The 17,473-nt window shown below is 42.9% G+C and overlaps 1 protein-coding gene across 1 annotated transcript in view; it reads left to right on the top strand.

Moving 5' to 3' along the window:
- TRAPPC9 (trafficking protein particle complex 9) overlaps positions 1–17,473 on the top strand; it is a 544,705-nt gene that overhangs the window by 36,101 nt on the left and 491,131 nt on the right. Inside the window, 2 exon segments of the mRNA XM_038555604.1 lie at positions 5,761–5,882; positions 11,171–11,296. Of these exon segments, the coding sequence (XP_038411532.1) occupies positions 5,761–5,882; positions 11,171–11,296 (248 nt within the window).

Genomic DNA, 17,473 nt, shown 5'->3' with positions numbered 1-17,473 from the left:
TAGTTTCCACATTATTTAGTAATATTTAATCTGGTATAGTTTCTCAGCTTCCCTGTGTCTTTTGTGATGCCGATATTTCTGAAGAATACCAACTATTTATTTTATAGAATATTCCTCAGCTTGGGTTTCCCTGCAGTTGCTTCATGATTATGATGTTATGCATTTTGCTAGAGTGGCGGATGCAGAATAAGGGAAGCTGTGCATTATATCAGGAAGCGCGTGAGGCTGGTTTGTCCCATTATTGGCCATAACTTTGATTTTTGGCTTCAGTGGAGTAGGCTGGGTTTCTTCAGTGTAAACTTAACTATATTCCTTTTTGTAATTAATAAGTAATTTGTGGGAAAATACTTTGAGACCATGTAAATATCCTGTTTCTCATCAAACTCTTGCCTACTAGATTTGGCATTCAAGGAAGATTTCTACCTGAGTCAATTGATGGTTGCCAAAAGCTGATCGTCTAACTTCATCAGTCCTTATCCATTTACAGGTTAGCATTCTTGTGCACGTAAGAGCTTTCCCATCCTTCTCTCTGCCTCCTTCCCTCTTCCCATCCATTCATCATTACTGTGGACTTACAGATCTTCACTTTATTCAGTGGGTTTTTATCCTTTGCTCTCATTCTTTATTTTGCAGCCCATTGGCTAGATTGGGCCAGTGGGTGCTCTTACAAGCTGGCCCTGGTATCCTTTGGTATGTTCCTCATCAGTTTTTGAGCATTTCTTTACTTTCTGGGTGGAGATATTTATGTTCATTTTGTACTTTCCCTGTCTCAGCTTTGAAATCAGATATCCTTTTCTGGTATTCTAGTTCCTTTTGTTGGCAAATGGTATTTAGAAAGCAAAATCTGGCACTAAATCTGCTATTGCTTCTAGGCCCTTTGAGAAGTTTATAGTGTTCTGGAGTTCATGCCCTGTTATCTCTAATTCCAATCCAAAACCTGAGGGGTATTTCTAGTCTTTCCCTCTGTTGTATTTATATCTTCCTTCTCTAATAGTGAGAAATCTGGCTCCTGGCATTATCAACATATTTATTCATTTTCTCAGTCTTAGAGTATATAGAAAGTAGTTTCAGAATTAACAAGCAATGTCACTATAAAAACAGAGCTTTAAGTAGAATTTTTTTTTTTTAAAGATTTTATTTATTTATTCATGATAGTCACACAGAGAGAGAGAGAGAGGCAGAGACATAGGCAGAGGGAGAAGCAGGCTCCATGCAGGGAGCCCGATGTGGGATTCGATCCCGGGTCTCCAGGATCGCGCCCTGGGCCAAAGGCAGGCGCCAAACCGCTGCGCCACCCAGGGATCCCTTTAAGTAGAATTTAAGAATTGTTTGTGCTCTTTTTATACTGGGGATAAATATACAAGGTACTATGATTAGAAGTTGACTGGGTTTGTTCTTTAATCTTCCCTGTCAAGGTAATTATGTTATTTGAAATGTAGTTAGGCTTATTGGTTCTGTTTGTATGGCCATTCAAGGTTCCCCCATCTTGATTGATTTTTTTTTTTAACTATTATACAGAACATGAGAATAGTTCCAAAAGTCAAAGCTGTACAAAAAGTCATATCCAGAGAAGGGCCACTGCTTCTCTTACCCCTCTCATTCCCATCTACCTTCATAGGTGACTAATCTAATCTGTTCCTGGTTTTTTACTCTGGTGGGGTTGTTTGCTTGTTCGTTGTTAGGAAAAACCAGATAGATGTTCTTATTTCTTTTTCTTGTGCAAAAGGTAGCATATTAGATATGTTCTTTTATATTTGACTTTGTTCTGTCATGTTTGCCAGCATATCCTAGAAATTGATCCCTCTCAGGTTATGGGGACCTCCCCTGCACCATTTTCACGGGTATGTAGCACACCGTATGTGTGTATGTGCCATATTCTGTTCACCAGTCTTCTCTGCATGGGCATTTTGATTCCTGTTGTTTTGTAATTACAATTGATGCTGCAGTGAATAACCTCATATATATGTATTTCTGTGTTATTGATGTTGTGTCTTCAGCATAAATTCCTAGAAATGGAATTCCTGGGTCAAAAGGTTAAAAAAAGAAACACATAGACACACTTTTGTTAGATTTTACCAAATTTCTCTCTGTAAAGGTCATCCACCTTGCATTCACAGGAGCAGTGCACCAGGGTGCTTTTTCTTTTTTCTTTTTTTTTTTTTTTAATTTTTATTTATTTATGATAGTCACAGAGAGAGAGAGAGAGGCAGAGACACAGGCAGAGGGAGAAGCAGGCTCCATGCACCGGGAGGAGCCCAATGGGATTCGATCCCGGGTCTCCAGGATCGCGCCCTGGGCCAAAGGCAGGCGCCAAACCGCTGCACCACCCAGAGATCCCCAGGGTGCTTTTTCTGTATAGGTTTGTTAACAGCTTGTTATTGTGCTTTTACATTTTGACCAACTAGATATACTATAGGTGATATTCAACATCTTTTTAATTGGCAAGGACCATCTTTATATATACATATATATATATATATATTTTAAAGTATCTGCCTCATAATTTTTGCTCATTTTTTCTATTGGATTTTAGCTTTTTCTCAATTTTTATGACTTCTTTATATATTAGAGCTCTTAGCCCTTTGTGATATATATTGTAAAAATTTTTCTCTCAGATTATTTATATTTTGGCTTTGTGGTATTCTTGCTGTATTTTTACATAATTTATCAGTTTTTAAAACTGTACTTGGATTTGCATCATAGTTATAGAGCGTTTTCCTATATCCAGGTTTTAGAGGAATAAACCCATGTTACTTGAACTTATTTTATGGTTTTCTGTTTTACATTTAGATCCTAGATCATTTGGAGTTTATCGTTGTGTTTGGTGTGAGGTATGGGTCTATTTTGATCTTCTTCCAAATGGCTGTCTAGGTGTCTAGTATTGTTCATTGAAAATTCCATCTCTGCCCCAGTCTTTGAGGCTCCTGGTTTAACATCTTTACCCGTCAGCAGCACTGTCTTTCTTGGGCCCTCTGCAGATGGGGAGAGGGGTGCCTGGTTGCAGGATATTTGTTTCTCAGTAGGACAGTGGATGTCATTGACTCATTGTGCTGCCAGCGTGGCAGCTGCTGCTGGGACCACTGCCACACAGTGGACACCTGTCGTATCTGAACCCTGTTGCTTCTCTGTCTCTGCTTTATGCTCTCTTATATCTGTTTAATTTCCGTGTGTGTTGCCTTTCTGGTTTGTGCCTTGTATGCAGTCTTGCACAGAAGAGGACTCTGTGGCTCTGTACCTATCTCTTGAATGAATGAATGATTGTTGGATGGATGCCTGAGAACTGGTGTGAGGCTGTTGCTTACTGAACTTTACCCCCGCTTCTTAACTATGTCCTCTCTCTTCCTTTCCTCCTGCCTGGCCATCAGCCTGCCAGTTTCATTGATTTTTCCTGTTTGTAGACTCAAGGCTGTGGTCTTGATGACTCCTTTTTTTCACTGGTTTGCACTAACATTACACGTGGGCTGTCAACACATCTTGACATGTGTAGATGTCAAGAAAGATCAAATCTATTGCATGCTAGTTTTTTAGAGCTTGTTCTTTTATTGAAGGAAATGGAATCACTGTGACCTACTAAGCTCTCTGGTGAGTTCTGCTGGTGTGAGTTTCCAACACATTGTATTATTCTGGGTTGTTGCATGTGTCGTTTCCCCCAGCCTCAGTACTGGTGTGTAAGTTAATCCTTAAATGAATCGTCATTATCAGTGATGCCAATTCTTTAAAAGTGGAGGGGGCATTTGCTCCTTCTCCCTGGGTGGGGCCTTCTCGATCATGTATTGTTTGGATGAGAGGAGATGCCACGAGGAAGGAAGGACCCACTTCACTCTGGCCCATGTTACATTTCCCTTCTTTTTTTCAAGGGAAAAGACTAAAAGTCAATGATGTAAAGATAAATTGTTAGAGCCTATTAGATGAATCAAAACTGCCTATACACTTACTAAATAGTCTTTTAGCCAGAAACAAATGTGTCATACACATGAAAAACACACAAAGCATAAGAGTATGATGCTGAAGAACATAGGCTCCAGTCTAAATCCTACCGTGGAGCAACTACGTCTGCAATTCTGGAGACTAGTAAGAATACTTAGCCTCTCCAGGACTTCTTTCCTCGCCTGCAGGAATGAGGTACACTAGGGGCCTCCCTCATAGAGCAGCTGGGGGCTGTGTGGGAGAGCATGGGAAGAAGTTCTTAGCACACGTGCTGAATCCTTCTACGTGCAAAATCGTTATCTTTGGCTCTGATGGTGTTGCAGCCACTCTGTGTAAACTCTCACTGCTCCGAAGGGATGCCTTGTGGCTTGGAGTTGGAACTCTCAGTTCTGTAAGGATTGTGTCATTGGGCCTTGATGATTTGAATCTGTTCTTTAAAAAGGTATACATTTTAGGTTTTTTCAGGCCTGCCCTTTTCTTTTATTATTTATAGTTCTATCCTCTCATCCCTTGCTGTGATTTTCACAAAATCTGGAGGAAACAAGATCCCAAGCCACCTGCCTCTTCATAGCTCCCTGTTGTGGTTCTCTCTTCCCTAGCTAGAGGAGGGCTTTGCATAGGAGATTTTCTCTGTTTCCCTTTTCTTGGAGTCACTCTGTCCGTTTGCCTCTCTGCCACCTGTCCATCTGTCTGTCTGTCCACTCATTCTTCTATCTTGTTCCCAAAAGCATTTAAGGCAGTTTATAGAAGAACAGAATGCCAAATAAGCAGGTGAGAAAATTGGGCCAACATCAGAAGTGAGGGAAGGAGACGAGCTGGCACATGTGTTGCAGGCAGTGAGATGCACCGCGGATTATAAGGATCGGCAGCAGCCTTGTGTCTGAGCCCCCAGCAGGTGTCAGGGAGACGCAGTTTGTCCGGGAGATAAACAAGTGGCTTGGCAGGATACCGCTTTTCCTGTTACGGAGGCTTAGGAGAGTATTTTTTGTGTTCTATGAAATAAAAAACTATTTCATCTGTTTTTTTTCCCCTCTCAGAGTTCCATGTGTAGTTGGTTATGTTCTGTAAGTGGAATTTTCTCCAGAACTCTTCCCTACATGAGTCTGATGGCTGCGGAGTTCAGCACTTCTGGGCTTGGTGACAGAGTTTGGCCAGAAATAGAAAATGGGAGCCACAGACAGGATGCTAGCGTTTGTTTGTCAGTTATATTTCTTTATGCTGGACAGTTTGGAAAACACTTTCATGTAGTTTATCTTCATTTGAGGACACAGTGTGGCCTCCTGCTAACGTTCAGAGCTTAGAGCCACGAGGCAGTGTGTGCTGGCTGTGTTGTCTTCAAGACGGCGGAGCTAGTTATTACAGACATGTTACTTTCATATATGATGCATCCTATGTTCTTTAAGATTTCAACAGGGAGGAAAACTTATTCTGAGTTAATTATCATTTAATCAGTGCTTTGATGGTAAGTCTTACAGTAGACCTATAAGCTAAGAAGAATTTAAAAATGGCTTTATTATTTATTTATTTATTTACTTTTAGATTTATTTATTTACTTATTTATGATAGAGAGAGAGAGAGAGAAAGGCAGAGGCACAGGAGGAGAGAGAAGCAGGCTCCATGCCGGGAGTCCGACGTGGGACTCGATCCCGGGACTCCAGGATCGCGCCCTGGCCCAAAGGCAGGCGCTAAACTGCTGAGCCACCCAGAGATCCCCGGCTTTATTATTTAAACTGCAGGGAGAGAATAAGTTTTATCCTATTTGTGCCCCTCTAAACGAACAAAGATACAAGACAGAAAGCAAAAGATTATTTCTTTTCTTCTTTTGGTTTGCAGGTGCCCTCACGACCAATGGCATAAATCCTGACACGAGTGCTGAAATCGGACGTGCTAAGAACTGTCTTAGTCCTGAGGACATAATTGACAAGTATAAGGAGGCCATTTCCTATTATAGCAAGGTGATTTTACTGCTTTGTAAACCCCTTACATAATTGTGTTGTTTTAACCAGGACTTTCTGGCTTACGCTGTGAAGTACTACAGTATCTCCCAATTACTTGGTCCTGTAAGTGTTGATGTATTATTCACTAATGCATAATGCTATAGACCTAAAAATATTTTATATATCTGATTCAAAAAATGTACATTTAATTTAATATTTGGAGAAAGAGGAAAAAAGACGATCATATAGCCCCACTGCTCAGAGATAATCATTTAAATACTTTAGTATCTATTTTCTGGTCTTTTGTCAACGTATATTGCTGATATCATAAAACATGGTGAGCATTCTGTACTCACTGTGTGGAGACTTGCATTTCTGATGTGGCGCATTACGTGTTCCTCTCTGTAGTTAAATCTTCCCTGGCATGCTTTTTAATGATGTGTCTAGCATTCCGTCTTCTGGATGCACCGTTCTTGTTACTCTGGATTAAAAAAAAATTTAAATTTCAAATATACTTTCTGAAATACTGAAAACGAGACTCCAGCTGTGCAGGGGTGTGGCAGTGGCAGCAGGTGGAGCTGCCTGCCTCCCCCGCCCTTACTTCTAAGAGTGATGAGAATGAACAGTCTGGTACATTTCTCTCACGACCGTGAGGCCTATGACACATCCGTGTGAGTGTATATCTCTTATTTAGGAAAATGCGGCTGTACTACGTGTTATTCTGCTGCTTGCTTCATTCTCTCCGAGGTACTTCATGGATGTCTTCCCTCTGCAGGCTGTTGCCCTCTTGCGGATAGGGTAGAAAGTCTTTGGAAATGTGGATGTAGTCATTTATTCATTTACACCTTTCATAGGAGACTGCCATGAGCCCAGCATGGGCAGTGGGTAGTAGCTACAGATGAGGTGCCTGCTCCTACAGAGCCTACAGCTGGCTGTGATTTGCTTCATCATCTTTTTTTTTTTTTTTTTTTAAGATTTTATTTTTTTATTCATAAGAGACAGAGAGAGGGAGAGAGGCAGAGACACAGGCAGAGGGAGAAGCAGGCTCCATGCAGAAAGCTCCATGTGGGACTCGATCCCGGGTCTCCAGGATCATGCCCTGGGCTCAGGCAGGTGCCAAACTGCTGAGCCACCCAGGGATCCCCTCATTATCATCTTTGGGTGAATACCTAGGCTCTTCTCACTTTCCACTGCTAGAAAAATTGTGCTTCAGTGAACATCCTTGTTCATACATTCTTGTGTTCTTTTTTTAAAAATATGTTCTTTGAGAGAGAGAGAGTGAGCACAAGGGGGGAAGCAGAGGGAGAGGGAGGGGGGAGAGAAAGAGAGAGAGAGAGAGAGACTGTGAGGAGGAGAGCAGAGGGAGAGGGAGAGAGAGTGTGAGGGGGCGAGCAGAGGGAGAGAGAGAATCCTCAAGCAGATTCTGCGCTGAATGTGGAGCCCATCATGGGGCTGCATCCCATGACCCTGAGATGATGACCTGAGCTGAAACCCAGAGTTGGATGTTCAACTGACTGAGCCACCCAGGTGCCCCTATTCTTGTGTTGTTGTTTGATTATTCCTTTAGTTAAGATTTCTGGTAATTTAATCACTGGATATGACATTTGCTTTCAAGTCATAAGCTGCTTTCAAGTTATTCCTCAAATTCCTTCTCCAATAGGGAATGAAAAGGTATAGAATTATTTATTTAACCAATTTTCTGTTGCTGAATATTATCTCATTTAAGTTTTCCTTCCCATAATTGTAAATAGTGCTATGATAAATGCCCTGATAAGAAATCTTTTTGGACTGTTGATTGATTGATTGATTTATGGGGCAGTCCCTAGAAGTGGACTTGAGTCAGAGCATACTGTTATTTTTAGAGTTTACTTATACATTGCCATATTTTCCTGCAAGTAGGTTAATAGTCTGCTCTCACCAGCTATTATATCCTTTTAGTATATTTGCCACTATGATGTGTAAAAGTAACTTCATTGTTTCTGTTTGTATTTGATTACCAGTGAGATACTGAACTTTTTTTTTGCTTATTAACACGTACATTTCTTATGTGAATTACCAGTTTGTGTCCTTTGCATACATTTAAGGTGGGGGTGTTTTTCTTGTTGCTTTGTTATAGTTCTTTGTATATTATGGATATCAGCTTTTTGCCTTTCATCATTGTCTGTTACAAATATGTTTCCTAATGTTGCTTGCCTTTTTTTAAAAAGATTTATTTATTCATGACAGACACAGAGAGAGAGGCAGAGGCACAGGCAGAGGGAGAAGCAGGCTCCATGCAGGGAGCCCGATGCTGGACTCAATCCTGGAACTCCAGGATTACGCCCTGAACCAAAGGCAGATGCTCAACCACTGAGCCACCAGGAGTCCTGTGTTGCTTGCCTTTGATTTTGTTCATGAGTTTTTCTTTTTGGTTGTTGGCAAAACATGTTTTTAATATAGTAAATATTTTCCTTATGGGTTTTAGCTTCAGTATTATACTTAGAAATGCCTTAACAATAGAATAAAATTCCTTTCCTCAGTTTTTTTTTTTAAATCTCTAAAATGGGGATGATGATAGTAGTACCTCTCCCAAAGGGATACAGTGAGGACAGGCAGAGTTAAGTACATGGAAAGTATTGTATTAGTTGTTGTTAGCATTTTATTATTATTATTTTTAAAGAATTTATATATTTGAAAAGAGAGAGAGAGTGTGCATGCACCCATGAGCAGGGGCAGGGGAGGAAAGAGGAGAGAATCCCAAGCAGATTCCGTGCTGAGTGTGGAGCCTGATACAGGGCTCAGTCTTAGGGTCTCGAGATCATGGCTTGAGCCCAAAGCAAGAGTTGGATGCTTAATTGAGCCACCCTGATGCCCCTGTTGTTAGCATTTTAAAATATTTACCTCCTTACCTATAGCTTATTTTGTGTACGTTATGACACAGCAATATCATTTATTTTTTCCAGGTTACTGTCTGATTGTTTTACCATGACTTACTGAATTCATACCTTTTCTCTCTGATTTAAAATCCTACTTTAGTCTAATTCTGACCTTTTTTTTTAAACTATTCTTCTTTTTTTTTTTAATTTATGATAGTCACAGAGAGAGAGAGGCAGAGACATAGGCAGAGGGAGAAGCAGGCTCCATGCACCGGGAGCCCGACGTGGGATTCGATCCCGGGTCTCCAGGATCGCGCCCTGGGCCAAAGGCAGGCGCCAAACCGCTGCGCCACGCAGGGATCCCTAATTCTGACCTTTTTATTCCTTTCTACAAATTTCTTTTCTTACCCTACCTTATCATGATATCTTATTTCCTGTAGTTTATTTAATGTGTTAGTGTGTCTTCTTTTCTTTAAAATTCCTTCCTCCCATCCCAGATTTTCTTGGCCAGTATTTTGACTTTATTATTCCTAAAGAATACTGAAATATTATGTTCAAGATACAAAAAAAAAAAAAAAAAAAAAAAAAGATTGGAATTTTCATGGGGCTTGCAATAAGTTTTGAATTATTTTTAGAAGAACTTGTATCTTTATAAAATTACTTTTCTCTATAGAATATGTTAACATATCTGCACTTAAACATCTTATTTTAAGTCCCGCAATACAGTTGCAGTTGTCTTCATGGAGAACATGAGCATAGTTTTTAAGTTTATTCCTGGTTACTGTATATGTTTTTAATAATTTTGTGGATGAGAATTTTTGCCATTATATTCTTGAGCTGCTTACAGCTGATATATAGAAAGGCAGATTGATGTTTTAATATTCATTTTGTAACTGGCTATTTAAAAATTATAAGTATTAAGTACTTTTTCCAGAATCCTTTCTTTTCTGTCTTTTCAACCTTGTCTCCAAAATTACTAGAGTGATCATAGCTAAGTTCTATTGGTGGGCAGACAGATGGAGAGAAGTCATGTGGCTTGTATAACTAAATCTAGCAATGTAGTGACTGCCTTTGGACTGGAGAAGCAGAAGGAACCCGGGTTAAGGCAGGGAAGGAATCAGGCTCTCCTGCCTCTGTGGCAAAGCCCTATGGGCATGGCAGGTGGATGCCGCTTCACCAGCCAGGTCTGATTGAAAGTTACTGGCTGCCTGCAGCACCACATCAGGAAGGATTCCAGACTTGTCTGCCATGTATGCAGCAGGTGGCACAGTGGCTGTAGGTGATGAGTTTTCTAGTCCCAAGAGTGTAAAGAGCAGACCCTTGGAGTCACGCAGAGCTGGGTTTGAGTCTCCCCTCTGGTGTCTCCTGGCTGTGTGACTGGAGTCCAGCTGTGTGCTCTCTTTGAGACCCAAGTATATTCTCTTTCAAATGGTGACATGAAGGCCTGCAGCACTGAGTTTTTGATCAAGGTAAACTATTTGTACGTATTAATGTACACTACAGCGGCAGGCTCACTTATATTGCTCTTCCCTTCCTTGGTTGAGTATGGGTTTAAAAAAATGTCTGGGAGAAACCAGTTCTTAAGTTTGTGTATGTGATGCAAGTAGAGCAAATGGGTGACTTGCCTGCCTCTGGCTGTATTTTTATTCGTTTGCTTCATTTACCTCTTTGCTCCTTTTCTTTCCACCTTTATGTCGTGTCTGTCACTGGAGAGGCCACAGGAACATAGGTAAAGGCAGGTGAACATTGAGAACTCTGCCCAGATACTGTAACTCAAGCAAGGAGGGTCCTCTGCCTGTCTTTCATGTGTGTACAGATGACCTAGCTTCTGGTCCACATCATGCCACTGTGTGATTTTCATAGTCACCTAACCTCTTTGGGCTTTAGTATCTCGCCTTGGCTGCCTTTTCTGTTTCCTCTGTCTTTGTTTGTCCTTCATCTCGAAGCTGAGAAGCAACACCAAGTAACTTGGAGAGAAAATCAGAAAGACGTGGAAGACTTCAGTGGAGGGCACACAACGATACAGGGAGCTCGAATGTTTACCACCAAGTCAAATAGATTTACAACTTCAGCAGGTGATGAGAGTCTACAGGTGTTTCAGAGTGCAAGAGATGCTAAGTGGAAATGGAAGCAAAGTATCCATTGACAATATTTTGAAGTTTTATACAATATCCAGCTACTGTGCTTGTATTATTTGAATGATTGCATACATATTTATATGGATATTTGTAGGTTCAATCCACCAACCTCCGCTGACTCCATAACAGACTTTCTCAAACAAACCTCCACCTGCCCCCCCCCCCCCCCCCCCCCATGTGGGAGAGGCTCTCAGGTCATCTAGCCTGGGGAAGTGCCCTGCAGGGCCTGGGAGGCCCTGTGGTATGACCTTCATGATACGGCAGAAAATCTTTACCCTTCTTTTTGACGAGGGTCCTCTTTTATACCCTACAGTACAAGAATGCTGGAGTGATTGAGTTAGAAGCATGTGTCAAGGCTGTGCGTGTCCTCGCCATTCAGAAGCGGAGCATGGAAGCCTCAGAGTTTCTCCAGAACGCGGTTTACATTAATCTTCGACAGGTGGGTGTACGTCCTCTGCTCCTGGAGGAGTTAGCACAGGTCTTTTGGAGTCTGGTCATGAGCCCATCCGACTTCTGTGCCAGGGTTCGCTGTGGCACTTTGTAAGCTCTGCAGCCAGAACTTGATGTTCTAGCTAATGTGGCCACTTGTATTACTTCTTTACATTATGATACTTGACTTTCAGAATTCCAGATTTTCTATCCTTAACCTTTTTTTTAAAGACTTTATTTACTTATGAGAGACACAGAGAGAGGCAGAGACACAGGTAGAGGGAGAAGCAGGCTCCCTGTGGGGAGCCTGATGCAGAACTCAATCCCAGGACCCCGCGATCACACCCTGAGCCAAAGGCAGATGGTCAACTGCTGAGCCACCCAGGGGCCCCTATCCTTAACATTTTTTGATTGGAGAAACCACTTTTCCAGCTTTGTGACCTTGAAGCAGCTCTGTGCCTCTTGCCTTACTCTCATCACTTGTGATGTGACTGCCATTTGTCACCCTGTCTGGGTCATTAGGTTTCTGAAACAGGAAGTCTGTGAAAGTCCTTTATACAGCTCATGTTACACAGCAGGCACTCAATAAGTGCTACTCAGTCTGCATCTGGATTTGGTTGTAATAAAAGAAAATCATTAGAACTCTTAGTTGTAGGTTGCTAATGCAAAAATCACAAAGTTGGTATTCTAGAAAGATTTGAGACATTTAGCAAATTAACTTGGATTTTTATGGATGAGGCAACAAGTCTCAAGTTTAGCAGCTTGCTTAAGGACCCATGGCCGAGAGCAGAACACAAGTGATTGTATCAGCAAAGGTGTTTGCTGAGCGCAGGCTGTGCTGGGGGTGGGAAGGAGGAATGGAGAAGGCATGTTCTGCCCTCCATGAGCTGGCAGTTTCACAGCAAAGATAGACCTTCAGTGGTGGGGTGCGTAGAGAAAAGGGGATGGAGAACAAGAGGTAAATGGATTTAAGCTAGTTTGCTGGTGGTGGAGGGTGTGGGGTCAGGGGCTGTCTGAGGCAGTGAGGTTCAAGCTGGGATGGTTAGGATGGATAGGAGACAGCTAGGAGAGGAGGAGGTGGGAACCGAGCATTTCAGGAAGATGGCTCAGTGAGTTTGAAATCAGAGAGAGCACCTTCCCTGGAAGGGACTAGATCACGTGGAGACAGGCTGGAGAGGGAGCTTGAGAGGAGCTTGAGAGAGGGGGCACGATCAGAGCTGGAGGGCTTGTTGGCCAGGGGAAGGGTTTGCTGTTTATTCTGAGCGTGTGGGCTTTAGAGGAAAGGCCTGACAGGCATGGGAATGATATGATCCCATTTGTCTCAAGTAGAGAGGACTGATGTGGGGGCCGGGTGGGCAATATGGATGCTTTCACCTGAGTGGTGGGACTGCCATAGGGAGAGAGGGAGTCAGACTGTAAAGACGTGTGGGTGGAACAAAGGAAGCCACGGAGGACTGCGTGGGAGGGTCAGCTGGACCCATGCCCAGGCTCTGGCTTGATGCTCATGCTGTGCTCTGAGAGGGAAAGCTGAGGAGGACGCTTTGGGGGCCAAAGGGCTAGATTCAGTTGTGGATAAAAAGAAAGCCTGTTTGGTATGTGGGCCTGGGGCTTGGGTGAGAGGGAGGGTGGAGGCTGGGGGAGGGCTCTCGACAGAGACTAGAATAATTTCATACTTTGTACATATAAAAAATAATAAGACACTCAGGCCTCTATATCCAGATTTAACATGTTAACATCTTGCCATATTGACTAGACATTCTTCGTTTTCAAAATAGTAATAAAATAACTAGAAACAAAATTAGAGCTAATGAACATCTTTGGGTTGGTATGTATCCTTCTACATATTTTGATACTTCATGTTATAACCATATCTATAAAATGATAACTATTTTAGCATAACACTTAAGCACAGGGCCTCTGGCTTCACTTCCTTAGGCAGGTGATATGGCCGCTCTGTGCTTCCATGCCCTCCCCTGGGAAGCACCTCGCTGCCCCTCTGGCCCCTTGTCACAGCGATTCCCCAGCTCAGACCCATGGGGAGGCAGCCCGAGTGAGTAAGAAGCGGCAGCTGTCAGCCGTCAGCCTGACACTGAAGGGAGAGACCAAAACAGGAAAGCCAGTAAACCCAGTACAAACAAATAAACCAAACTGCAGTGTTTGGACCATTAAAGGAGATCACACCACAGGGAGTCAGAGCTGTGCGGTGGTGGTCGCTTGGCCTGAGCGGTTTGTTCTTGAGGGACTGTGGAGGGGAAGACACATCATAGAAGTACTGGGGCCAGACCTTGTGAGTGTGGAGACGGTAGGCTGGACAGTTGGGAGGGGTCCTCATGGGCGTTCATGCTGGGGAGTCCTGCTGGATTGGAGGGCAGTCACACGGGCTTGGGCTCACACCCTGTCCTTGTCCCTTATGAGCAAAATCACTCCGCCCCTTACTTATTGTCAGACTTATTGTCAGGATGTGTGAAGTAGTAGAATAGCATGCTCTCCTGGTGATGGGAAGGATTGGTTTAGATGAGACGCTTTATGTCCAGCACTGTCGTAGTATTTGCCCTGCAGCAGCCCTACAGGTGTCAGTCCGGTGGGGGGCAAAGGGGAGGGCACTTGAGAGGCCTGAAGCCAGGGACTGTGCATGGTGTGCTTGGCGAGGGCTGGGATTGGGGGAATGGTGAGTGCCAGGGGACTTGATGCCCTCACATGCCAGGGCCCATGCAGGCCAGAGCTGCCTTGCAGGTGGATGTTGAAGATTTTGTGTTGCTGTAAAGCTGTTTTTAAGGGTGGAGTGGGGCATAAGTGCATATCTTTTATTTTTTTATTTAAAAATTTTTTTGCTAATTTTTATTTAAATTTTATTAGTTAGCATACAATATGGTATTAGTTTCTGGAGTAGAATTCAGCGATTCATTACTTACTTACAACACCCAGTGCTCATCACAGCAAGTGCCCTCCTTAATGCCCATCCCCCATCTAGCTCATCCTCCACCATCTCCCTCCATCAACCTTCAGTTTGTTGTCTTTAAGAATCTTATTATTTGCTTCCCTCTCTCTTTTCTTTTTTTTTCCTTTTTCCCCCTTCCCATGTGTTCATCTATTTGGTTTCTTAAATTGCATGTGTGATTGAAATCATATGGTATTTGTCTTTCTCTTATTGGCTTATTTCTCTTAACATTATACCCTTTAGTTCCATCCAGTGTTGCAAATGGTGAGATTTCATTCTTTCTGATGGCTAATATTCCATTGTGTTTATAGACCACATCTTCTTTGTCCATTCATCTGTCAGTGGACATCTAGGCTCTTTCCATAGTTTGGCTTTTATGGACATTGCTGCTATAAGCATTGGGGTGCCTGTTTCCCTTTGAATATGTATTTTTGTATCTTTTGGATAAATACCTAGAAATATAATTGTTGGGTTGTAGGGTAGCTCTATTTTTAACTTCTTGAGGAACCTGCATACTATTTTCCAGAGTGGCTGCACCAGTTTGCATTCCCATCAACACTGTAAGAGGGTTCCCCTTTCTCCATATCCTTGCCAGCAGGTGTTGTTTCCTGAGTTCTTAATTTTAGCCATTCTGACCTGTGTGAGGTGGTATCTCACTCTGGTTTCGATTTGTATTTCCCTGATGGCAGGTGATGTGGAGCATTTTTTCATGTATCTGTTGGCCATTTGTATGTCTTCTTTGGAGAAATGTCTGTTCATGTCTTCTGCCTATTTCTTGATTGGATTTTTTGTTTTTTGATATTGAGTTTGAAAAATTCTTTTTTTAAAATGTATTTATTTGAGAGAGAGAGCATGAGCTGCGGGTAGGAGCAGATGGAGAGGGAGAAGCAGATTTCCCACTGAGCAGGGAGCCCAATGTGGGACTTGATCCCAGGACCCCGGGATCACACCCTGAGCTGAAGGCAGATGCTCAACCACTGAGCCACCCAGGCGTGCCCCTGATAAGTTCTTTTTTTTTATTTATTTATGATAGTCACAGAGAGAGAGAGAGAGAAAGAGAGGCAGAGACACAGGCAGAGGGAGAAGCAGGCTCCATGCACCGGGAGCCCGACGTGGGATTCGATCCCGGGTCTCCAGGATCGCGCCCTGGGCCAAAGGCAGGCGCCAAACCGCTGCGCCACCCAGGGATCCCCCGATAAGTTCTTTATAGATTTTGGATATCAGCCCTTTATCTGATAAGACATTTGCAAATATCTTCTCCCATTCTGAAGGTTACCTTTTAGTTTTGTTGATTGTTTTCTTTGCTGTGCAGAAGCTTTTTATCCTGACAAAGTCCCAGTAGTTCATTTTTGCTTTTGTTTCCCTTGCCTCTGGCAACATGTCTAGCAAGAAGTTGCTGTGGCCGAGGTCGAAAAGGTTGCTGCCTGTTTTCTCCTCTAGGATTTTGATGGATTCCTGCCTTACATTTAGGTCTTTCATCCATTTTGAATTTATTTTTGAAGTATTGTAATCCTTTATAAACTATTTTTACTTAGAATGTGTGGGAGGTCACTGCTGTTTGGAACAGCCACAGCCCCCTGCCTGTTTGCTTGGTCTTCATGGACAACACTAGGGCCAGCCGACAGAGGGGGTGAGTGCTGTGGGGTGTGGATGTGAGCATGTTGTGGTAGCCCTGAGTTTCCCCCAGCATGACACTTTGCCTTAGTTGACTCATTTCCATGGGTACCTACCAGGGGAGCAGACTGGAAAATAACGAGTTCCAGGAGGATTTTATAATAACAATAAAAAAGGGGTGTCTGGTTTTTCTGAAATAGGATGAGCTTTTGGTTCTTGATCAGGTATATTTCATTGTAAAATTGATGAGTTGTATTGATTCCCGGCAGACTTTGGCTACTGTGGAAGTTTTGAAAGGAGGAATGTGGTTCTTGCAGGTATTTTCTACTTTAAGAAGCCCTGTGCAAACATAAAAATGGGTAAAAAACACCCTTGGATCTCATGGTGCTGGGTAGGGCTCCTGCAGAATTCCTTTCGTTTGTGAGCAGGGACAGGGATCGACATGTCTTTTAAGTTTATGAAAGTGCTTTACGATAGTTATCTCGCATAGTGAATGGCAGTGCACGTTTCATTTAATAACTGTCTGTGAATTTGTGTATTGGACGTGTTGGTATCACAGGCCAGCGGTGAGGTAGGAATAAGAGAAGGAGCAGTTCTGGCGTCCGAGACTTGGGTTTCCTTTGTTTCCTTGCCATGTGACCCTGGACTAATGCGTAGCCTCCTGTAGCCTATTTGTGAATCTGTGAGATGGGGATGATAATGTTCACTCCTTCCTGGATTTGTTTTAAGTGTAAATAATATCTGAATACACGTAAAGTGCTTACCACACGGCTCGGCACATAGCATGTGTTCAGTATGTGTGTCTGCCCCGTTGGTACTAAGATCAGTTACTCCTGTCCACAGAGCAGGAACCTCAGGCTAGAGAAGCCTTATGTAGTGTGTGCACAGTCGGATCACAGTTTCAGAGGTGAAAGGGCCTCTGGAAAGCATGCTTGTTGATGCTTTCCTTCATGCTGTGTTCCCTAGCAGAGGCCGGGTGCTGTGTTAGCTGGGTGCTAGCCCTAGGATGCTCAGAGGTTGAACAGGCATGGCTGTGCCTAATGTACTGCTTGCGCTTAAAGTCTAGGGGGGAAGCAGGGAATAAATAGACATACATAAAATGAATTATTACAAGCCGTGATCAGTTCTGCAGAAGAAGAAGACACGCTTGATCACCGAGCTGGGGAATGTTCTCATCAGGCTGCTCTAGTGGCGTTAAACTAGGCAAGGACAAGAAGGCAGAGCATCTCTGTTATCAGGTAGACTGAAACTCATTGATTTTACTTACAACTAATGAAGCAGCCAGCTTGTTGCAGTCACTTAACTTAATCTGCGGGTGTAGACAGATGTTGAACATGTCCTCATAGAAAGTTGGCCAAGTAGTTCATTGTAGCCAGTTGCAGAGAAGAGCACGTTGCAGATGGGAGTTTGCTGCGTGCCCAGGATTATGTTGTAAACACCACCACTGGTATTTAAACCTAGCTGGTTGTGACTCTCCAGTCCGTGGTCTGTGAACTGCATCACAGAGCTTTTCTCAAACAATCCAAGTGACTGAAATTAATTTTTTTTAAGTTTATTTATTTATTCATGAGAAACACACACAGAGAGAGGCCAAGACAAAGACAGAAGGAGAAGCAGGCTCCATGCAGGGAGCCC

The sequence above is a fragment of the Canis lupus genome, chromosome 13 (assembly GCF_011100685.1).
Source record: "Canis lupus familiaris isolate Mischka breed German Shepherd chromosome 13, alternate assembly UU_Cfam_GSD_1.0, whole genome shotgun sequence".
Classification (NCBI taxonomy): Eukaryota; Metazoa; Chordata; class Mammalia; order Carnivora; family Canidae; genus Canis; species Canis lupus.
This window is presented reverse-complemented; position numbering and strand designations above follow the sequence as displayed.